At 35.0% G+C, this 22,896-nt stretch overlaps 1 protein-coding gene across 8 annotated transcripts; it reads left to right on the forward strand.

Annotated features, from left to right (window-relative positions):
* The first annotated feature begins 804 nt into the window (after nt 1-804).
* LOC105333705 (dentin sialophosphoprotein) lies at nt 805-22,103 on the forward strand. Of its 8 annotated transcripts, none has more exons than XM_034445095.2 (3): nt 805-980; nt 4,266-6,735; nt 18,846-22,103. In XM_034445095.2, the coding sequence occupies exons 2-3, from the start codon at nt 4,273-4,275 to the stop codon at nt 20,007-20,009; spliced, it is 3,627 nt and encodes a 1,208-aa protein (XP_034300986.2). In that variant the 5' UTR covers nt 805-980; nt 4,266-4,272; the 3' UTR covers nt 20,010-22,103. The 8 variants fall into 8 exon arrangements, with proteins under 8 accessions (XP_034300986.2, XP_065932755.1, XP_034300983.2 ...); XM_066076683.1 differs by lacking the exon at nt 805-980 and adding an exon at nt 1,981-2,004; XM_034445092.2 differs by lacking the exon at nt 805-980 and adding an exon at nt 2,027-2,344.
* Nucleotides 22,104-22,896: the final 793 nt, after the last annotated feature.

Genomic DNA, 22,896 nt, shown 5'->3' on the forward strand with positions numbered 1-22,896 from the left:
GTTTTAACACCAATATGATATGTACATGTATATATCTGTAAAGAAAATAAGAAAGTTGAAATTCACCATAAAAAGTTTTACAACTCTCACCTTTTGACAGACATGTTATTGTATATTTAAACATTATAAATATATTTAACGTAATGAATTATATTTATTCATTAAGCCAAATGCGTTGAGTGTTGTCCATTTTGAACACTCCTTCCACAATGCTTTTTCATCCCCTCAAAACTTATAGTTCGAGACTGTTACTTCGCGCTAAAATGACTTGATGTATTACACACGCACAAAACTATATATAGTTGATGTAACACATACAGCCTCTCTCTCTCTCTCTCTCTCTCTCTCTCTCTCTCTCTCTCTCTCTCTCTCTCCACCATGATCTATATCAGATCATCCACTTGTATAAAAAGTTTATATTATACCCAAACTAAGTTAATTTATGATTAAGGGCCTAAAATATATTTGGCTTAATTTAATTTCATCGTTGTATTGGGTTTAGTTTTTGTTGTTTTTATTTATTTTTTTTTAGAAATGTTATGAAAAAATATGTAAATCAGACACACGTGGGAGTAAAGTTTCTGGAAGTAAGATGTTCGTTACCCGAGGAAACGTATTGAGTTTCATTCTCTCATACTGAAAGAACCAACACCCCCCCCCCCCCCCCCCCCAAACTTTCGTTTGCTGAAGAAAGAACGATAACTCTAATTGACAATGCAGGCAATGGAAGCATTAGTGATGTAAACGGTAACTCTTGCAGTCTTATTTTGATTCACTGCGCAGTAGGCTACCATCATTACGCCGAATTTTCTTATACTTTCTTGCTACAACTGTCGATCAACACAGAAGATAAGATAAAGCAACCTTTATTCAGGCATCCCAAATGTTTGTACAGCAGATTCCTTGCAAAAAACTAACGTTAGAGCCAGTCCCAGTGGATTAAAACAAGGACAAGTTCATGAGAGTATAGAACATAAGCGGTACGTAGCTATAATTAATTTCAGTACTTAAATATTATATCAAATTTTCATTTGAAGGTTCGGTAGAGCTTGACCCTTAAATCCCCTTAAATATGTTGTAGGCACCTTGATTTTTGTAAGGTGTCAATGGCCTATCAAGATAGCATGGTGATAGCTGTTGTTTTTTTGGAATTAAATAGATTTTACGGTCTGTCAAAGAAAAGATTTCAAACTTGATAGATCTAACACTGGAGTGTAAGAATTAACATTTCTGCAGAATACTTCTGTATTCATTTTATTCAGTGGGTGTTTAAAATTGTAAAACATTCCTAGAATTGGCCTGAATTTTCTGAAAAAGTTGCCAGTTTCGAAATGTTTCTATTTATTAAGGCCTACATTGTAAATAGTTGTACATATATGCACTTAATATCCAGGACCTATTTATGTCATAAGATGAGACATTTAGGGTTTAGAATTACTGTACACATTTTCCCATTGTAAATAAAGAATGCATCATCTATCTGGAATTTAGTATATTTATTATAAATAAATAATTGAATTAAATAAAGAATAATTTTAATTAGTATTAAATATTTGATATAAATAAAATTGACAGCTCACATTATGATATAGATTTTTAACATTGAAGATGATAAACGGAATAAATTTTTGACATCGAGGAGATTATGATCTGCACAGGTCAACAAATTGCATGTACATTAGTCCTTTGATCATGTAATATACTGTAACAACATTCAGTTATACGTATGTATTACATATTACTGAAGCATTAGTATGGGTGGTCAGTATTGCGTGGCCACATCAGTACTTAGTCAAACACAGACTAGTTACACCATCATCGATGTAATCAAGCCAAATCTTGTCAACAGATCACTAAGATCAGAGATCCTGTGGCCAAATTAGAACTTCTTCTTTTTAAAAATGTCTACCGTTGAAAAACTGTTATCCTGTTAAAATTTAGCCTGAAGGGTTTTCAAAATAATGATTCACTTGAAGAGTTTTACAACAGTATATTTCAGCCCAGGTAAACGTTTTGTCAGGTATGGCTCTGTGCATTTTCCAGTGACGAGCTAAATTCGCCTTTAGTTTTGTCTGCCTACCATACTTTATAGCAAGCGGTGTATTAGCTAGCTAGGTTAAAGTGATGGAAGTGAATTGGTCTTGTCAGGTCAGAGTTATCCGGCAGTGACTTATGGAGACCTCTCAGACAATGGAGTTGTTCCCCAGAAGTATATTCGCCAAGACTTTGAGTGGATAAAATTCTTTTCAGCGGAGTTTATATTGTTTTCATTGCGTGATATTCCTTTTCAAAGGATTTTAAGTGGGGTGTTTCGTTTTATACAAATTCTTCATAGCATGACAAGGTAAATTTTATTTTAGAAATCCATTTAGAAGAGGTAAATTGACTTAGTACGGTATTAATTCTTTATTGGATTTGATATCTGTCTCAGAAGGAGATTTGAAATTTACAGAAATTGCATCTTAATTCCTATTTAATTGGATAATCATTGAAGATGAGTCATTACAGTTGGAAAGATCTACTTGTCGCTTGATTCTCCAAATTTCTTTGTTGTGAACAGCTAATTTAAATCTGATTCAACAAATTTCCATGAACCAAACCATCTAGTGCGTCTCATTTCACAAAGAGGATGTTGATTCCAGTGTCAATGTAATTTTTTTGCGGACATAATTTATTATTTTTGTTATTAGAGGAAGTAAAATCTAATGAAATACATGCAATTAATCCATGCTGGTAGGTATATGAAACTTAATTTTTAATTGTTTATGAAATCGCATGAATTATTGTTTGAAATTCACTCTTATAATAATTTCCAATGGAGATTTTGTGCACTAATTGTATACTTTGTTTCAAATTAATTTACAGTAACAAATATTAGTCCTTAAGACATTAGCTTATCTGTAAATGCACATATTAATGAGTAACCCCTGTAATTAATGCTGTAAAGATATTGGACTTGCATTGGTGCGAGATATATTCTGTACAAATTCGTGTTTTACCTCAAGGCAATATGCATAAATACTTTAAGGGCATGAACAATTCCATTTAGTTGCCTTCTAAAAATACAGTGTGTGACAACAATTCTCAAACGGCACAATGTATCGTGCAGAAGATCGGATAAGTACATTGTTCATTGGTTGTCACTGAAATACACGTTCAGATGAAAAAAAAATTATTCTCAAGGAAATTAGTCTAGAGTGTTATCATTTTTATATTGACACCTATTCATAGCCGTAAGAAAGAAGGTCTGCCATTGCAGACTATATTAGATTTTTCTATAACCTTCTTAGTTTTGGGTCAACAATTCATACAGATTTGAGAAGAAACATTTAAAAGGTCATTTTTTTCCGTTTCAACCCCATTTTGTTCTTTTAAGGCCACTGTGTAATGGATCAAAGATGACATTTATTGATTTATGGACATATTTTAGATTGTGTGGTATGATGTCTTGAATCAATCCTTGTCTTCGAAACAAGGAAAAAATGCACTTAATGGGGACTCAATCAAAAGTTCGGAGGAGTCCGAGATAGGCGATTGAGAAATTTATGTATATATACAAACTTTTATGATACCTCCCAGCCATGTTAGATCTTAACACCTGCCCTTATGTGTATTCATGAAGTAAAACTTCTCTCTCCTTCTTAAACATACCTTGTAGGGAATCTCTGCCCATTACACAACATAATGACAGGGTACTTTCATAGGGCAAGAAAGAGAGCACGGTGTTAAATTCTGGGTCGATCATTATATGGATAGACGGAATGTTAATTACAATGAAAATGCTGAATGGAATTCTCGAGCTATAGCTCTTGTCTTCATAAGACATTAGCAGTTGGTGAGGTGTTTTTCCAAACAAAATCAAGGTGTCCTTCATGTTTTTTTTTTGTCCTTCATGTAAAAGCATGTGGTGACTCTAAATCTTGTGATGGCCCTAGATGTTGAATGTTGTGGCTAGTTGTACATCAGTTTTTTATGTGTGACAGACTAGCTGGTCTAGATATGGAGTATATCATATATAAGACATGGCAAAGCCATTTATATGCCATTATCTTCAAAGGAGTAGTAAAACTATATGGTAATAGTATGTGCTAATATACCTCATCAGATCTATATTATTATTTTATTACCATGTCTTAATCATAGCTAGGGTCCACTGGTTTTAATTCGCAGAAATTCAGCGTTTCAGGCATGGATATCGACATGTGCAGAGATTAATGTTCGGTACCGCGTTAATTAATAATTCATCATTGATATTTTATTTACAGGTAGATTATGCAAATAGTGAGCAAGATGGAGTCAAACAGTGAGAGCAACATTGAGGAAAACTCCTCAGACAAAGAAAAGGTAGCAAGCAACGACGTGGATTTTAATGAGAATTTGTCTAAACAGTGTAACGGAAATACCATGACAGATGTCAATAAAAACATTGCAAAGAGTGAAAGCCTAGAACTCAGTGACAACGCAACAACAATGTTGAAACAAAATAAAAGTGAAGGTGATCTGAGCGAGACCAGTGAAAACTGTGAGCTTCATATTTCCGAGGGTTCCGACGTTGAATGTGAAAAGACTGAAGATGACAAAGACTCGGGGAAACCGAATGGAGAAGACAAAGTGAAAACTGATTCTAATGACTCTGATCAAAATGATATCAAAGAAACAGAGAATGTTGATTTAGATATGGCAGGCAACAATAGCCAGGAAACTGGCAAGGAAAACAAAGTTCATCAGGCATTGGACGCATCTGATATCGGTGTCGAGGAAGGAACTGAAGATACTAAAGACAAACAAAGTGAAAGTGCTAACAAACCTAACGACATGGAGGTCCCTGTTGATGGAAGTGGTGAAAGTCCAGCAGACGACAAAATGCATCTTCAGGAGGAAAATGCAGAAATGAACTCAAGTGAAAACGAGTTATTAGAGCCGTGCAAGGAAAAAATAAGTGAGACATGCTCAGCTGAGACATCACCTGATGAGTCTGGTGAAAACTCAAAGGAGTCTGTGAAAGGTGAAGATACAAACAGTGTTTGTCATCAGAACAGTGAGAGCAATGATGAAACTGCTTCAAAGCATGTTGAAGAAGAACCTGATGACAAAGGACAAGATAAAAAAGAAAATGATACTGATAAAAAGCAGAAGGGAGAAAATTTAGAGAGTGATCATGGTAATTGTGACTCATCTAATGAGAAGGGTAGTGAAAGCATTCCAGACTCAACAGAGAGTGAAAAGGACTTAAAGGTTGAATGTGGTGCATTGGACAATGAGGATTCTAAACTTGAAAATGTTTCTGAATCAAAAAATAAAGATGACAAGTCCGGGGAACATTCTAAAGAAATCACTGAAAGTGGTTCTAGTGTAGATCCGGAGTCCAGTATAATTCAGTCACCAGAAAATGTGGATGAAAATATCATTGAATCACAAAGTAAAAATGACCAGTCAGGGGAACATTCTAATGAAATAAATGAAAGTGGTTCAAGTGTGGATCCAGAGTCCAGATCTGAAATTACCAAGACATCAGATGTGGATGTGGATGATTCGGAAGGTAAAAATGACCAGTCCGATGAACACTCTAATGACAAAAGTGAAAGTGGTTCTTGTGTAGATCCAGAGTCCAGATCTGAAACAACACAGTCATCAGACAATGTGGATGATTCAGAAGGTAAAAGTGACCAGTCTGATAAACACTCCAATGACAAAAGTGAAAGTGGTTCTAGTGTAGATCCAGAGTCCAGATCTGAAACAACACAGTCATCAGATAGTGTGGGTGTTGAGCCTAATGATATTTCTGACAGTATTTTGAAAGACAATGCCTCTAAAGACTCTGAAAACAGCCTTGAATACACAAATGGTGACAGTGAGAGTGCACAAAGGGAAAACAAATCAATAATTGAAGCAAAAAAGGATATTGGTACTGAAGTAGACACAAATCTGTCTGAGAGTTCTACCAGTGTCAAGCAAAAGATAAATGATGACATTTCCAAAGAAAATCAAACACTGGATAGTGATCAGCAAGTCCTAGAAATGCAAAATGCAGATAGCCAAGAAACAGAGGTATCCAATGTTGACAGATCCCAAAAGGATGGTGTCATTTCTGAAACAAACCAAGCAGATGCACAAGGTCATAGAGAGAATGATATTTCAGAAGAGAGTGCAAGTACAGAAATTAATGCTACACAATCTGAAACTGTCACAGAAGTTTTGAGTGAAAATGATGATAATGATGATGGTTGTGATGAAACATCCAAAGTAGAGAGAAAAAAAGTGATAAACAATGATCAGTCAGTTCAAACTGATGAAAGAGAACTGGAGACATCATCAACACAAACAGTGATGAAAGAATCAAAAGACCAAAGCAGTGAAACACCTGCCAAAGAAGTTGGCTCAATGGAAACTCAGACTATTGACCAAAAGGTCCAGTGTGAGCACAAAGAGACTGAAACGGATGTTACAGACCATATTCAGAAGACTGAAGTGTGTGATAAGGAAACCTCTATTTCTCAACCTGAGAGTGCAGAGCAATCAGTCCAAACAGAAGCAGAAAACCTGAACTGTGTTCAGGAAGAAGAAGTGCTAGATGATGATGATGATGAGGAGGAGGAGGAGAAAGAAGATGATGCAGAAGCATCAAAACAACCTACCCAGACACCTTTCATAGAGCAAGCAACACAAACAGATCTACAAGAATCCGTTTCTATGATGATCCAAACAGACAACCAACCCACAGAGAAAGAACAGGCGGTATGTACTTTACATTCTTAAGTAACTTCAGTCTAGGTCTTTCCCTTCACTCTCTTGTTTTTTTGCGTCTTTAGCAAGACCTTGGTTTGGTCTTGCACTGAGTTTCCCTCAATGAAATCTCTTGCGGAATACACATTAACCCATGTCACCCTTGTTTGTTGGGGAACAATGTGATTCATTTTTTAGGCAGTATGTTTGGTAGCCAAAAAGTCTGCTTGTCCTTTGATCCAGAAAGAGGCACAAGCGGTACAGGGGTGATGAAAAATTGTCTTCTGTGTGATTTCCTACAAATCATCAACGTGACCTGGATCTGTTCATTAATATGTTTGTACTGATTAGTTTTTAATGGTTTTCAAGGGCATGCTGCCACACAAGTCTGGTCTGTTGAAAACACAAATAGACCCTTTTAGGTAAATTATTAAATTCTAAAGAAAACAGATTTATCTGTGTCATGAAAGGTGTATCATATGTCGACCTAAATTCTGTTTGTTTGTTTTTTTAGAGGGAGGGTGGTTTACTTCCAAATAAGGTGCGTTCATAATCGTTGCAAAATCATAGTTCTTCAAGGACATGGATTTAGTATGAAAAAATATCAAATGATAAACTGTTCTTTAAATTCTGTAGAAGATCTTCCCACATGCCTTTATGCAAAAACGTCCTCCAAACAAACAAGAGTTTTAACTATCCAATAACTGTCAAAATGTTTTCCTCTTCAGATAACAAGTGGGTTCAGAGATATTTTAAAGTACAGGTTCTGAAATGCAATCCATGTCATAAGAAGAGTCAAAATAATTGATGATGTTTTGTTATCTCAAACTCTCAGTTAATTTTTGAAAAAAAAAAAATTAAGGTTCACTAAAAATTCCTGTCAGAATATATTAGACTTTCTGTTTGATGTTGTGTGTCATAGAGTAAGACTTTGACAAGGTACTTCTTTGTTGCATTGAACAGTGTATTGTCTTGTTTGAAATTTTGCTGTGAAAATGACTCATTTTGCTGAATGTCTTTGACAGTCAGTTGTTTTGCTAAATGTATCCTTGACAGTCAGTTGTTTTGCTGAATGTATCTTTGACAGTCAGTCAGTGACTCATTTTGCTAAATATCTTTGACATTGAATTGTTTTGCTAAATATCTTTGACAGTGAGTTGGTTTGCTAAATGTTTCTTTGCTAAATGTATCTTTGCTAAAGGTATCTTTGACAGTGAGTTGTTTTGCTAAATGTATCTTTGACAGTGAGTCAGTGACTCATTTTGCTAAAAGTATCTTCGACAGTCAGTTGTTTTGCTAAATGTATTTTTGACAGTGAGTCAGTAACTCATTTTGCTAAATATCTTTGACAGTCAGTTGTTTTGCTAAATGTATCTTTGACAGTCAGTTGTTTTGCTAACTATCTTTGACAGTCAGTTGTTTCGCTAAATGTATCTGTGACAGTGAGTCAGTAACTCATTTTGCTAAATGTCTTTGACTTAGAGTTGCTTTTGTTAATTTCTTTGAAAGTGAGTTACATCACTAGCTATTGTGGACATCAAACTTCATTAGGATGGTTTCTTTGTTAGTGAATTCCAGAATCTTTGATAAAGTTCTCTGATTTCAAATATTTTTAACAAATGTGGACAACATTGAGGGAGGAAATTGAAGGTTTGAAAAGGTATCCCACATCATGAATTGATTAAAATCAGAATAAAAGATTTGTAATTAATTAAAAAACTGGTATTTAATTTTCAAATGAACCTAATTGAGGCCATTGAAAAATAGAAAAAAAAATTAAGAAAGGATGAATCATTTTGGCTAATTTTCAGACCTAGTGGCTTTAAAGTACATGTACCATATATACATTACATTTTATTTTATTGAAAGTTAAATGTCTTAGAGAAATATCATCTCTCAAAATTAAATCCCCTTGATGTGGGAAACATAAATGCATGATGCATAGCAATGTCAAATGTGATATAAACAAACAATTTTTTATCACATGTACCGGTAAACATTAATTTTATGAGTTTAAAGCACAATTCATCCTTGAATGCTACCATAATTTCCATATTACTCAAGTTTTTCTTCGAAGCACTCTCTGAACTCTGATATTTTAAAATGTTTATCCAAAAAAGGTTGAATGCCTGAATTTATTCAACAGTTTTGTTTGTCTTCTGTTTACTTAACACCTATGTAAGAGTGCAGTAGAATATTGACACCTCTAACTTGGGGGAGATGATTTTAGGCACAGGATTTAATCCTGATCAATGTCAGAATGTTGCCTGTTTTCCCACTGTTTTCGACAACGGAAATGCTCAGGTTTCTCTTAATATGGCACATTGTAGAGCTTTGTCCGCAGTTTTTTATGCTAGATTCACGATCTGCTACATGTCTGTTTGAAGCACAGGGTTCTACATTTACGGCTTCACAATGAATTGTAGCTCACTGTTGAAATGATACAGATATCTTACGTCTGAGAGATAGTGAGCCTTCTCTGAGTGAAGGATGGTATATTTTGTCAGCCAGGGTTAGAAATTCAGTGAGTGAAAGCACGTCAGTGTGTTTGGAATCTATTTCTGTAATCACCAATGAATTGATTATAATCTAGAAGCATTACATCATTGACAGTTAAAACACAATCTTTAATTATTTTACTGGTATTCATAAAGAATTTATGGTAATAATAATAAGTAAAACTCATGCCAGAACTTCATCTTTTGTTTATCCTTCCATGTTTTCAGTGTTTTTGGATGAAGTAGTACAGCATCCCAGACAAAGATGAACCTATGTTTTGAAAGCAAATGTCAAGGACTTATTGTTAAAGGTCAATGCCACTCAGAATTTGGAGTGCTGAAGTGCAAACGTTGCAATTTTTCCAATAAGTACATTTTTTTGTGCTCTTTGGTAATTGATATAATCTTGCTGCACATTGTTTTCTCCATCTCCCAATGACAGATCATGCTGTGGTGTGATTTCAGTAGGATGATGTCTGGCAAAGCTCAGTGACTCACTGCCTTGTGTGTGCAAGGGGCTGGTTCCAGGTTTTTTGTTTGCTACTCAGATAAATGAAATCTTTTGTTGTTCAAGAAAGTATATATTTGTGGGTGTCCCAACACTAAAGGTACGTAATGTAGCAGTTTAGGTTTCAAAATAACTTAACACAATGTACACACAAACAAAAGGTTTGATGGCAGTTTAAGATGGCAGAGTTTGGGGGTATATTGATGATATCATGGGGAGTAATTGAAGTGAGCTAGCACACAATGTAGATATTATCTACGTCAGCAGTGAGCTCACAGTCTCTCCCTTAGAGTGGTACATGGGAGTCAGACACCGGAAACTATGAATGGTAGCTAGTAGAAGTCATGCCAGCCAGAGAGAGGACATGTATGAAGGTATTTAATAATATATCAGAGACTTTGGCCAAAGTTTCTTGCTCTTTTCCAAACTGATTGGAGGTAATATATTTGGTACAAAATCAAAATTTTAAAGTGGCCAATTTTTTTTTACTTTGCTGACAGAGCCCATGCAGTTCTGTTACTTGGCCAAAGATATATGAAAGCACTGACTAAATATCTCTTATGTAGAGATACATGTCGTCATAGTTTTTCAGAACTAACTAAATTAAGGTAAAGGTGCAATCGTGCATATATACTGTCTGTAAACTATAGTGGAGACATGGGCTCAGTTCCTCTTTTAACTGACTGTAGACATGCCATGTTTGATAGTTGATATCTTCATGATTCACCCCTCCTCCCCCAGACATTGGTAACAGATTGAAACACTGAAAAAGGTAGTTTCTCTTCGGGCATTGACACAGATGGGATGAGTGAGTTTGAATTTTTGAGTTGATTTTTACCTGAGGTACTGGTATCTCCTTCTTTGTCCATGTCACATATGGTTTAAATTGGAAATGTTCAAGGCTATAGGTATTTGGCTTGTTTCAAATGTGTCAGTAAATTTAGTCTATTTTATCATCTAAAACATCTGGACACAAAAAAGAACTTTTTAAATGATATTGACGTCAAATCTATATAAATAAATATATTAAAAGCATAGGGAATTAAAGCTGTGGGTCTGTTTTCATAGGTTTAAACTACCATTTTAATAGATTTTGAGAATTTTCTTTTTTTTAAGGATTTCAAATTATTCGAAGATATTCATAAATGACCAAAATGTTGATATTGTTTACATAATGCCTGTTAATCTAAAATTCAGAATGGCTAATTTCAAATTGAAATGCAAATTTAAGCACATGAAAGACCAAGATAATGAATATGAAAATTGTGACCCAAAATCTTTGCCAGACATGGTGTCACCACATGCTAATGCACTTCTCCATTAAACACTGGCTCCAACATAGGTGTATACAGGTATTAGCTATAGGTACAAAAAAAGGTGCAGGTCATTCATCTGAACACTTCTGGCTCTTTTTGACTTCTCGTGACATATATATGGTCATTTTGTTGATTGGGGACATCTTGGATACAGCAGAGTCATCATTGGAGAGAGGAAGTGAAGAGTACATTGTCTGACGTCTGGGAAACACGACTGAGTGACCACTTGACCACCCCCCAAAACCACCGAGTGGGGAAAATCGGAGCCAAAGGAAGCCACACAATGATTTGGCATGTTAACATTATGACAGCTTTGAAGAGGCTCTTGACCTGTAAGGCTAACTGATGCATATATACATTTACATGAGGCTCCTCTGTAAAGCTTCTTCCATTAAATTGTTTTTATAGATGGAAATATAACTTTGAATTAAAATTGGGGAAACAATGAAAAAAAAGACAATTATGTACAGGTATATTGAGAACTTTGAATGAAGAAGGAGAAAATTTCCTGCATGGAAGTCCACACTTTAATGTCCATCAACTTCCACTTATTCGGGAAAACCTTAATTGGTACATAACAGGAAGTTACTACAGATACACCAGTAAATTTTATCATGGACACTAGCTGATGCATAGTTCTTCTGGACTGTGACAATAAAGGAATATTATCTAATCTTTTGGGGCTTGGGGAGTATATTTGCATCTAGTTTGGTAACCAAACAATCAGCACAGTTATAATAATTTGGTTTTTGGTCCTTTATTGGCCTACTTTACTTCTGGTAAGCCATGGAGTGTTGGTTACAAATCATTGCTTCTAGTTCATTTAATTTGCAAAGATATTTTCAGCAGTTTTGAATGTAGCTGCTAATTTGTATGGTTGAGGTTTTTTTTAGTCTACACAAAAGCTGTTTTCAAGGGTGGCAGACAGTAATTTCCTTTTTATTGAAGTGTTTAAAAGGTTTAAATACAGTCTGTGTGACCCCCCCCCCCCCCCCTTCCACTGAAGCAAGGTCATTAAAAAATACACACTATTACACTGCGGTAACCTTAAATTGTCTAAGTTTCTCAGGGTCTGCATCATTAGCCATGTCAAATTGTAATGATGTGAAAAGCCCCTTTTCTTGTTGTTTATTATAGTAATGATTTTTTCTTTCTATTCATTTGTTGCTTTTTCTTTTGAATGTCAAGTTTTCACACTTTTTTATTTTCTGGTTTTTTAAATATTTAATTAGAAGACACTTATATGTAAGCAATTGTGTAAGATGACAGATGATCCATATGAATAAGGATAGACACTAAAAATTACTGAAATATAATGGTAATCTACAAAATTTGGAGAGGTGTAAAATTATTTGAACTTGGTTGCATACATGTATGCTGCATATCCTGCAATGATTGAGTTGAAGCAAGAATAGGAGCCCCACCCTAATAAACTCCTCTCTACCCCACCCTTTGATATTCACCTTGCAGATATTTTTGATATATCCCAGAATTTGATTTGTACATTCATTGTTTTTAAAACTGCCCCCTCGCTTATCATTTCAACAGTTTACAAAGTGATTGGGACTTATCATATTGAACCATGGGATGAACAAATTGCCCTGGAGAGGCTTGTTTATAAAAACAGTGGTTTAAACACAGGAAAATATGTTAATAAACAATCTGGGAAGTGGCGGTCTTTTATATGGTCTTAATGACAAAATGACATACTACACACCAAGACAGAAAACCTCGAGTTGACCCAACCCTTACTTATTCATAGTAGGTTGATACTAAGTATAATAAATTGTAAAGAGAGATAAAATGAAGTAATGATAGCTTCGGGGATGGCATCAGTTAGGGCCAAACTGTGGTATACTTATATATATAGACAGAGATATAATTACATGTGTAAATATACATGAAGAGCTCCCATCTGTTTATTACAAGGCAGTGTACACAAACGTGAGACCTAAAATACATAAATGTTAATTACTTCATAGCGAGTCATCGCGTTCTCTTAATTCTTTATTCTTAATTTAAAAAACCACATAACGTAGTGTAAGCTCCTTAGTGTTTTTCAATTCTTTGGGAGAGAACCATCGGTCACAAACATCCTCTGGTTTGGGGCATTATAATGATCGCAGTGACCCCGGTGCCTTATTCATGAATTTATACAAAAACAGTTTTAGCGGTCAGATTTGACGATGTGGGAAGAAAAGGGCCGCTTATTAGGAAGTATTTACCCAGTGGCTTTATAACAGAATACCGGCCGTTCTCTCTTCAAGCCAATACTACTGTGTGTGTGTGTTTGCTACTCAAACATTCTAGTGACTAGGTTCAATTATCGATAGGCTTGTGTGTAGTGTGCTTGGATCGAGCAAGACCTTTTCTCTACCTGGACTAGCTGGCATATAGTGATATTATGCTTTGGTAAAGGTGAGAGATTGTTACCGGTTGCTTGACTGTCGGACGACTTACCATAGCGTATTAAACAGAAGAAGGAAATTATAGACGAATTATGATTATACAGTGTGCTGTTTCAATATCTGCTGATCATGGTGAACTTTCATTGCCAAGGATGAAAAAGGAGTTAGTTCAGTGAGGATATTCAGAATGAGAGGATTTATTACGTGATTTTTCTTTTTTCTTCTCAAAATGGAAATGAATGACAAGGTTAGATTCAATGAATTTGTTTAATGAGGCAGAAAAAGAAAATCTATTTAGCTTATAACACACTGGTTAAGAGAAGTGCTGAATATATTTGTAATACAATCTATGGATATGGCAGTAAAATTCAGGTTTTGGATCAGGAAACGACTTGATCAATGTTTCGGCTTGTTTCATTTACATATATTGATCAAATGATTTAACTGTTGCCTTCTGGCAATGATAAGTAGATTCGCCAAACATTTTGTTCATATTTGTATTGTTAATGCAAGTGTTCTGAGGTTGCCACTACATTTAATTGTAAAGGTAAATTGATTGTGAGGATCAAAAAGGTCATTTTATGTTCTTATATTAGAGAGAAAGAGAGAGAGAGCTTGAAGGCGATTGTTCCACGTAGTAATCACAAAGGAAAATTCTTTTCAATATCAAAAGGGTATTAAAAAAATTTATGTCTGATATAAAGTGGATCCAGAGTATGTGTCAGCAAAATTAATATATGCCAGTCACATTGCTTCCTAGATAGTACATTTAGTGGAACAAAGATCTCTCACTTTGGTAAGTGGATTATATACCCCTAGAAAAGCATTAATAACTCTCTCTCTCTCTCTCTCTCTCTCTCTCTCTCTCTCTCTCTCTCCTGTCAGAGGATGATCTCATTACAGAAATTTCATTTAAAATCACAAACATATCAATGAGGGCCCAAATGAACAAGAAAAAAGTCGGTGTTTACATTGAATCATGCTTTCTTTCACCTAGTGCCCTAGTAAATTAGCAGACTAGTTCGTTAAGCAGTCAATGGGGACATGTGTCTCCTTGACTTCTATCACATTCTTCCTAATGACCGGCAAATCTTTGGTCTGTTAAGTGGCTCCAGAGAAGCGGGCACTCAGAGTTTTTGGACTGTAAATGCTTTTATGGCAATCAGACAAATTAGGGTCCAACAAGAATAGGGTCAGCAGTTACCACTAACAGTGCAGACCTTATAATCTGAGAGTGCAGGCTGGCTGAAGCATTTACAATGTTTGAACAGTCTGAAAATCAAACATAGCAGGGAGGTTACACCTTCTGGGGCATTTGTAAAACTTGTAAAAACTATTTTGGAATTCATGCAAAGCAATAGAAGATTGTAGTACCTTAAGTATAACAAATGCTGAGAAACATGTGTTGTCTGCAATGGTGCTATAGTGCAATCTCTCTCTGAAATCGGTGAGAACTTCAGAAGATATAAAGTTCATTAGAATGCATGCACCTGTAGCTGCAATAATGAAAGTATCGCCTTCTACTTGGTGCTTGGTTCAGGTGTAGCGAAGATTTATTGACTGGTTTCATTCTGATATGTGCTGTATTATAATGAAGGCAGGAAATGGTGTTGGCATATATAATGGACATGTATAAATTGTTATTGGTTTTATAGAATAAATATTGTATTTAGGGTGGTCCAAAATCCAGATTCTACATTGGAGGCCAATGATTAGTATCATATTTTACTACATAATTTGTGTGTATTTAAAAATCAATCAATTTCAATGAACTTAAAGACTTGCAATCTCCCTGTAGCAGCAGTGTGTTACACTGTTAATCAAACAATAGGTTTTTAACTTTGTTTTCATGTTTCCTGATGCAGTATTAGTGAGGGACTCTCTGTCAGGTATTAGAGAGGATAATTGTGATTAAGCACCGGACTTATCTCGAAAAGCAAATCCTGCATGCAACAGGCCAGTCTCATTGTGATTGATGGGCCGTGTTGCTAGGTAATTAGAAATCTTCAGTCTCCTTCCTGTTTTGATCATTTCTGTTTTTGGTGGCTTCTTTCTTTGATCCAGTGATGCAAACAAACACTTCTCTTCTTGTTCATTTTTTTATTTATTTTTTACGTAAAAGCACATGATCATGACAGTGATTTTTTGCATAAAATTAAACTTGCTTCCTTGTGGTTTGTAAACTTGTTAATCTTGGTCAAATATTCGGTGTTTTATGTGCTGCGTATAGCACTCCTCTGCTTAAATGAAAGTTTATATATTCTTTGTATTAAAAAACAAAAACAAATTAGGTTTAAATAAAAAATTTGGAATTGTGTTTGAAGAAGGAAATTCTAGTGTCAGAACAAGACTTTGTTGGAGAGGGACTGAGGGATCTTCTATCATACTCTGACAGGCCAGTTCGTTTTATGTTCCGAAGTTCTTTATTGCCATAGGATGACCCAACATGACCCTCCGGTAACTAGAGCGAGGGTGATTAGTAACATATTAATTAGCATAATGGATGTTCCGAGCAATAAAACTACTGGATAAGGTGACCTTTTACTCTTATATGATAGGTGTAAAGAAAAACCAGGTACTTAATAATGTGTGTTGTTACTCAGCACTTTTGGAAAACCATCTGTTTTAGTCGTGGCAGCTTGGTATTGGCTATTGTACATGTATCGTAGGGTTAGGATACAGTAAACACACCAAAAAAAAGTCATTTGTCTCCATAGAAAACAGATCTTGACATCATGCGTCTCATTAAGCTTTGTAGATTCAGGTGTTTCAGTGTTTTCTTTCTAAACATTGAAAGTTTCTTGCTTCCATGTGCTTTAAAGACGTTTATGGACACAATTTGCAAGAGACTTTTAGTCAGATTTTTAACCTTTTACCCTAGTCTTTAAGTCTTTTTGAGTGTGGTGGACTACTTGGGTATTATGTAAACACATTATTTCCTTGAACATGTTTATAGATCTCTGTAAGAAAATTATGTTATTGTAAATGTTGAACTCTGATTAGAAAAAGTTCAAACATGGTCTGGCAGTTATGTTTAGTTATAAAACTCCTTTTATGTTGAATCAAAGAGAGACTGGAAATTGTCCAAATTCTGTAGATCTTTTAACTGTTACCCATATTGATTACATAGTGGTTTGTAGTCCCTTAATCTTCTGTATTTCATTCCGGAGACGTTCTGTTTGCATTTCATCAATACATGTGAACTTGGTGACTGTTTAAATTTATTTTGGGATATCTTATAAAATTTGTGCATAATTGGAAATAGAACATAGAAGACTCTATTGATTGTAAGGGTAAGGTGTTTTCAAAAAGATTGCCGATTTCTATAAATTGTATTTTATTGATTGAAATTTGGTGTAATCTTTAATATCGTTGTATTTAAATGTAACATTACAGATGTTAGAATCAGTTTTGTATGACGCAGATGTTATGATCCAGAAATAACAGAAAGTGCAGACGTAACACCTCAGTTCATTCCAAGATTGTTTTTGGGTTTTTTTGTTCCGCATTATTTTGTCTTTTCATCCGCAATGAAATATTTATCTGATTGCGCTATTGATGATGAATGTCGGCAATGTAATAATAATTACGGGAGATCAATACTACAAAATCTCATGTCAAAAACAATAACGTAACAGTTGTAATCGTGATTGGTGGGCCCTCCGCATATTGATTGGACGAGAGTCTTATCATGAATAATGTAACAATACAGGTGCTTTATTCAGGGGAGTTGAACGGTGGTGCAGTTTTGAGGGGTAGGTCACGATTTTCTAACACCCCAGTTACTCATTCCTTTTATCTTTATGGCAGCAATTAAGAAATACCCCGTGTCATTTGTGGTTCAGATTTGGGAATTCCTAGCTGTGACCATGCAGTCTTTGTAAGGGGAAGTAACTTGATTATGGGACTGTTACACAAAGGAGTCAGTAGTACTGGGTAGCTTTTTTCCCCCTCTCTTTGATGTGGTTTAATTGATTGATCCTCATGCTACCAGGTTAAACTATTTATATCCAAAGTATAATGTGACACACACACAGAGGTTACCATAACAACCTACACCCTTTGTGAAAGATTCCGTGTTATTTTTCTTAAATTTCTTTATGTATTGGGTGGCAAGGTAATTGCTATGAAAATTTAGGCCACTTACTTTCAAGAATCTCCTGGGGTATTTTTTTTCTTAGAATAGTGACATTTTTTTCACTGCATGCATGCTCTAAGTCTCTTTGTGGTTTTTTTTTACTTCATTATCTTTTGTTTCACAATAATATTCGTAATGACATAATTTTCCTCAGCAAGCCAAATTAGGGATGTATGTACCTCATTTTTGCTGGGTCTTTTTCCTATTATCTGGTCATTGCAAGTATAAAAAATAAAAATGTCATGTTGGATGTTATATAATACACTGTAGTATCTTTCTTACGAAAAAGATAATAATCTTAAAAATCTGTAACACTTCCTCTTGGGGTTTTCATTTCAGTAGAGGGGGTAAGATTTAAAAACCCATTGAAAATATATATATTTACAGTGTGCACAGGGCTGGAAAGGGGTTTCTTTTCACAATAACAATAAATCAACTTTCTCAGTAATCAAGTGGAAATAAAACACAAAAAGCCTTGAGTTCAATGTTCACCAAATCTCTGTTACAAATTACCTACATTTCTCTACGTTTTGAGATCAAATGCTTGGAGCTTAGGCATGTATCTATGATCTGATTTAATTACCACACCGCTGTGTTTAAACATTGTTCAATGTTTCAGATATTTGTTTTTGTTTTTTCCTTTTACTTCAGGCCAAATGTTTTTTTTTATGGACATCATGTGGTTCTGATCAAATTTCACATTAGCAAACGAAAAAATTAGGAAGCTTTACTGTCTATTGTCTGGTCTTAAACATCAAGGAAACAGAAATAGAGAGAAAGAGAGAGAGAGAAAGACTACATGATAATATCTATAACATTCAATTTCATGGTCCAACAAATGCGACCCTGTTTTCAACATTGACATTACATAGCAGTTTCTTTTGCTTTATTTACTTCTACTAAACAAAGAGTAAGGGCTTCTTACAGGATCTGAGCCTTTCTACCTTGTAGTTCAGATTGATTTTTCAATATCAGTGGCTTTTATTGTAGAAAGTAACGTTACCTACGTCACACGGAGTAATAATGGGTTTTTTAGCATCGTCGTATTTATGAAAAAACTGACAGTGATTTTTCCCACTCAATATTACATGATTTCTTAATCTAGGGGATATTAAATATTGATTGTTCGTACGGTGGTGAGTGTTTTATCAAATATAAGGCTCTCTCTCTGTCTATTATGATACTGATATTGATGTATCAGTGAATTGGATTGCTACTTTATTGCGATGATCATTTTGTATGATTTATTTTCAGCTGGAAGACGAAACAGACATGCTGAAGGATGAGCTGAGTGAAGCCAAGAAAATGATCCGCGACCTGCAAGCCGAGCTGGCCAAGAGCAAGGCCAGCAGTAACTACATGGTGACCACGCTCAAGTGTCAGTTGAAGAAGAGCCACGAATCGCAGCAGGCCCAGCGGTGTCAGTCGGACAGACAGATGGGCGAGGTGCTGGCTCATCTACTCTACCTGGAAGGACAGTTAAAGAAGGACAAATCTCATATCAAATTTCTATTAAGACAGAAGGACGACATCATTCAAAAACAGAAGTGTGACATTGAGGAGTTAAAGAATACGAACCAAAGGTTGATCGAAGCGGTCAGGGAACACTATGCAAGAAAAGGGAAGAACGGACTGTCGAAGGAACACAGTGAAAGCTTACAGAACGCTGAGGCGGAGGTGCCGTGTAGTCCAAAAGTGAAAGTGAAAAACAGGGGTGCGTTTGGTTCAGTGAAGGACATTATATGGAAACATAGAAGCAGCTTAGATCTATCAGAAGCAGGTATGGAAATTCAGGGGAATCTCAAGAAAGATCGACAGTACAGCAGTCAGGAAAACCTGTTTTCATTGGGCAGGAGAAGCAAAGAAGCAAGAGAAAGCAGAGACAAAAAGTGTAAAAGCATCGCTGGCTACCCTGATCATTCTTTGGAATATCTTATTCCTGAGGAAGCGGAACTGCGTGATATTTCTTTGCATGGAAGTGCTTCGTCCCTGAAAAAGGGTCAAAAGAGTGGACGGAATGTCAGTTGGGGAAGTGATAATAGTGATGTGAATAATTCTTACGACAGTAATGGCCATCTCATGGTATCCCCGATGATGTCAGCGGGATCCATGCCAATGCTAAATAAAAATTCAAACTTGGATCTAGTGACAAAAGATCGGCCTCATTCCATCTCCAGCATCGAAAGTTTGTCTCGCGAGAACTGTTCCTCTCTTCCTGGGACCCCGAAAATGGAAGAAAAAGTACCGCATCCAGTGCCACAAGAATCTTCAAATCCATTCAAAAACCTCAAGACTATCCTGAAGCGGAAAGGAAGTAAAATGAAAAACAAGAAACGCACGGTTTCACTCTCGAACAGTGCCAATCCGGAATACGAGGAAGCTATGAAGAAACATTTCGAAAAGTATGAGATGTCATAACTGTGGTTCATTTGGTATAAGGGTACCTGTTCAGCATCATTGTGCATTATTCTTCTATTTACATTACTATCTATAAACTCTAGTCTATCAGAAAAAAAAGCAATGAATACATTTAATTATATGTGTAAGAAACTGGAATCAACATAATGAAAGGTTTCAATTTTTATTTTTTCTTTGCGTTACTTTTTGTTTCAACGTTTAATTAATACTGATTGATATGCTACATTTGTTTCAATAGATTAAGATTTTTTTTGGTTCTAATTTCTCTGATGCTCCATCGTTATGGCAAATACTCTGAAGCTACTCCACTCTACATTAGTGTTCATGTAGTTTATAATTGTACGATATACAGGGCTATTTTTGCCCTATTTTGGCTCTACTATTCTCCCTAGTTGTCATTTGGAACCATATTGTGATTGAAAACAGTAAACTATATCTCTCCTCTTTAAATGAACCTTTGTGAAGACAAATTTGAAACAGGGCAAAATCTTTTGGTTTAATTGTGCAAAAAAATTGGGGTCAAGGTATTCTTTTTTGAGAAGTGGACCTTCATCCAATGCCTGTCCACTTCTCAAAAGAGAATAGGGGCAAGGGTACCTTTGTATAGAGTACAGCTTCCCAAATCAGATAAGACATTCTTCCACCCCCCCCCCCCCTTCCCCCCTCTGTATTGTTTATACTGAACATGTACAATATACCTGTAATTTTTCAGAATTTATATTATAAACAATAAATTACTGACTTCCATGTACTTGAATATATTACTGGGTTGGGGGGGGGGTACTAATATGTTTTGGTTCCCATGCAGTAAGTAATTTGTTTACTTAAAACTTCAGAAGTGTTCAACAAAAATGTACATAAAACCAAGGATTAATACCACACTGTATACACCTACTGGAGTGATATCATAAGAGGGGGCTTGCTCATTCAACGCATTTAAAAACACCAAAACCTACCACAGAAGTGTTGATAGTTTAAACATATACGTGTAAACTTTTTTTTTGAATTGTGTGTTTATATACACTTTGATGGTATACATTCAATGACTTTTAAAATTTAGGACTAGAAAAAACCCTTTAAACTCCTCCAGCCAGTAAATCCCAACACATTTAGAATATATCACTCTTATAAATTTCAAAGCCAACATATGTCAATTTTTTCACACTTTAATATCTTAATTGTGTTTTTGTAAATGTTTTTTTTTTCAAAATCTAAGAGTGCATTACTTTAATGTTTAAAATACATGTTAAGTATATAAAAGTTTATCGCAAACATTCAAACCTAAAACTAAATATTGATCGATACATTTATTTCATATGTGGCTTTAATAAAAATGTTTGATTTTATTCAAATAGAGACAAATTTAAGGAAACTGATTTATTTGGGTTTTGAAAAATTTCCTGTTCATGTATTAGAAATATCTTCCTTGGTCACTGACAGTCAAATGCGCTCAGTGACCCCTTTTATATCAACCAACAAAATACATCATGCATGTTTAAATTTCTCATTAATTAAAAGCGAAATTCATATTTTAATACTGGAGAGACCCCAACAAAAATTTAAACAGCTGTTCTGCTTTGTTAGACAGAATTTGTCAAATTTATCAAGTTGTTCAAACATTTTTTTTGGGTGATATGATAAATGGCAGAAAGTATAGAGATGTAAGTTTTAGTGGTTTAAATTGTATTTTTTTGTTAAGAAAAATCTAATTTTATGTTTGACTTTTCTCCTGTACCACTGGAATGTTAGAATATAAAGGTCTTCAAGTTGACATTCCTGATTTCTAAATGTCTTTGTAAACCAGAAAGGTGCTAGCGTGTTCATTAAGATATTTCTGGATTACGGATGACAAGAATTTATTTCGGTTTTTTATTTTCTTCTACAATGGATTACGTATATATATGCTTGTTACGACATTGTACATGTATATGTGATTGTTATATGCTTTGTTTCTTAATTTTTTTGACTTTGAGCTTATTAGTGCCTGCACACAGGATTTTGCTGTGGTGAAAAAATTGTTTTGTACAGTTATATATCTATATACATGCATAATGAATTCATGCATACATAAACCAGATCTTCTCTCTCGTACAATCTTCGTTTTGTTTTAACGTTTCCTCGACTAGGAATATTCATTAAGCCGTAACAGCTTAATTTGCACAATGATTCATCGGGCCTCTTAAAAAATGTTGGCATTAAAAATCAACGAGCGCAAGAACTGTATGTGTATTAGATATATGTTTAAAATGTTTGAATGAGCTAGTACCTAATGGGTCCTTTATATTTCTACAACACCACGCATTAACTTGGTTTTAATTGAGAAATATATGACTTGGATGTTCCGCCCTTCATTACTTAGGATACACTTCACTTTTAGTACTGGTTATAAGCATACAAAAAAAGTACTGCATATAAGATCAGAGTAAATGCTTGTACTTTTGAGGCACTCTTCCTGCAGTTTGCTGATTAAACTTTTTGATAGTGAAATGCATCAAACAACTGCATATATAATTTTCTCTGAACCTCTCCACTTGTGCATGAGAAAAAAGAATTTCTGTCTGTCCATCTTCAGGGTTGTTTGCAACTGTTTCCATGATATATATTTCACCTGCATGAAAAATAACCTGTCATATATTTATTCTAGTTTAAATGTCCCATTGTTTCAAACAAATATTTCTCATAGTTAGATCTAGATTAAATATACATGTGCTAAATTTATAAACGTGCATATTTTGAAATCAAGATTAGGCCCAACATGAATTGGTTTAAAATCAAAGCATAGCCTTCTATGAGCAATCTGTCTGTAATCTGTCTGCAGGGTTTACCAGTAGTTTGTGTACGGTTCGCTGTTGAACAGGTGATCTCGCAAAGCAGGTGTGATACTAAA

The sequence above is a fragment of the Magallana gigas genome, chromosome 2, assembly GCF_963853765.1.
Source record: "Magallana gigas chromosome 2, xbMagGiga1.1, whole genome shotgun sequence".
Taxonomy (NCBI): domain Eukaryota; kingdom Metazoa; phylum Mollusca; class Bivalvia; order Ostreida; family Ostreidae; genus Magallana; species Magallana gigas.

Coding starts and splice junctions, on each gene's coding strand:
- LOC105333705 (XM_034445095.2), top strand. CDS start 4,273: ATGCAAATAGTGAGCAAGATGGAGTCAAACAGTGAGAGCAACATTGAG. Junction 6,736..18,845: donor CCACAGAGAAAGAACAGGCG/GTATGTACTTTA, acceptor ATTTATTTTCAG/CTGGAAGACGAAACAGACAT.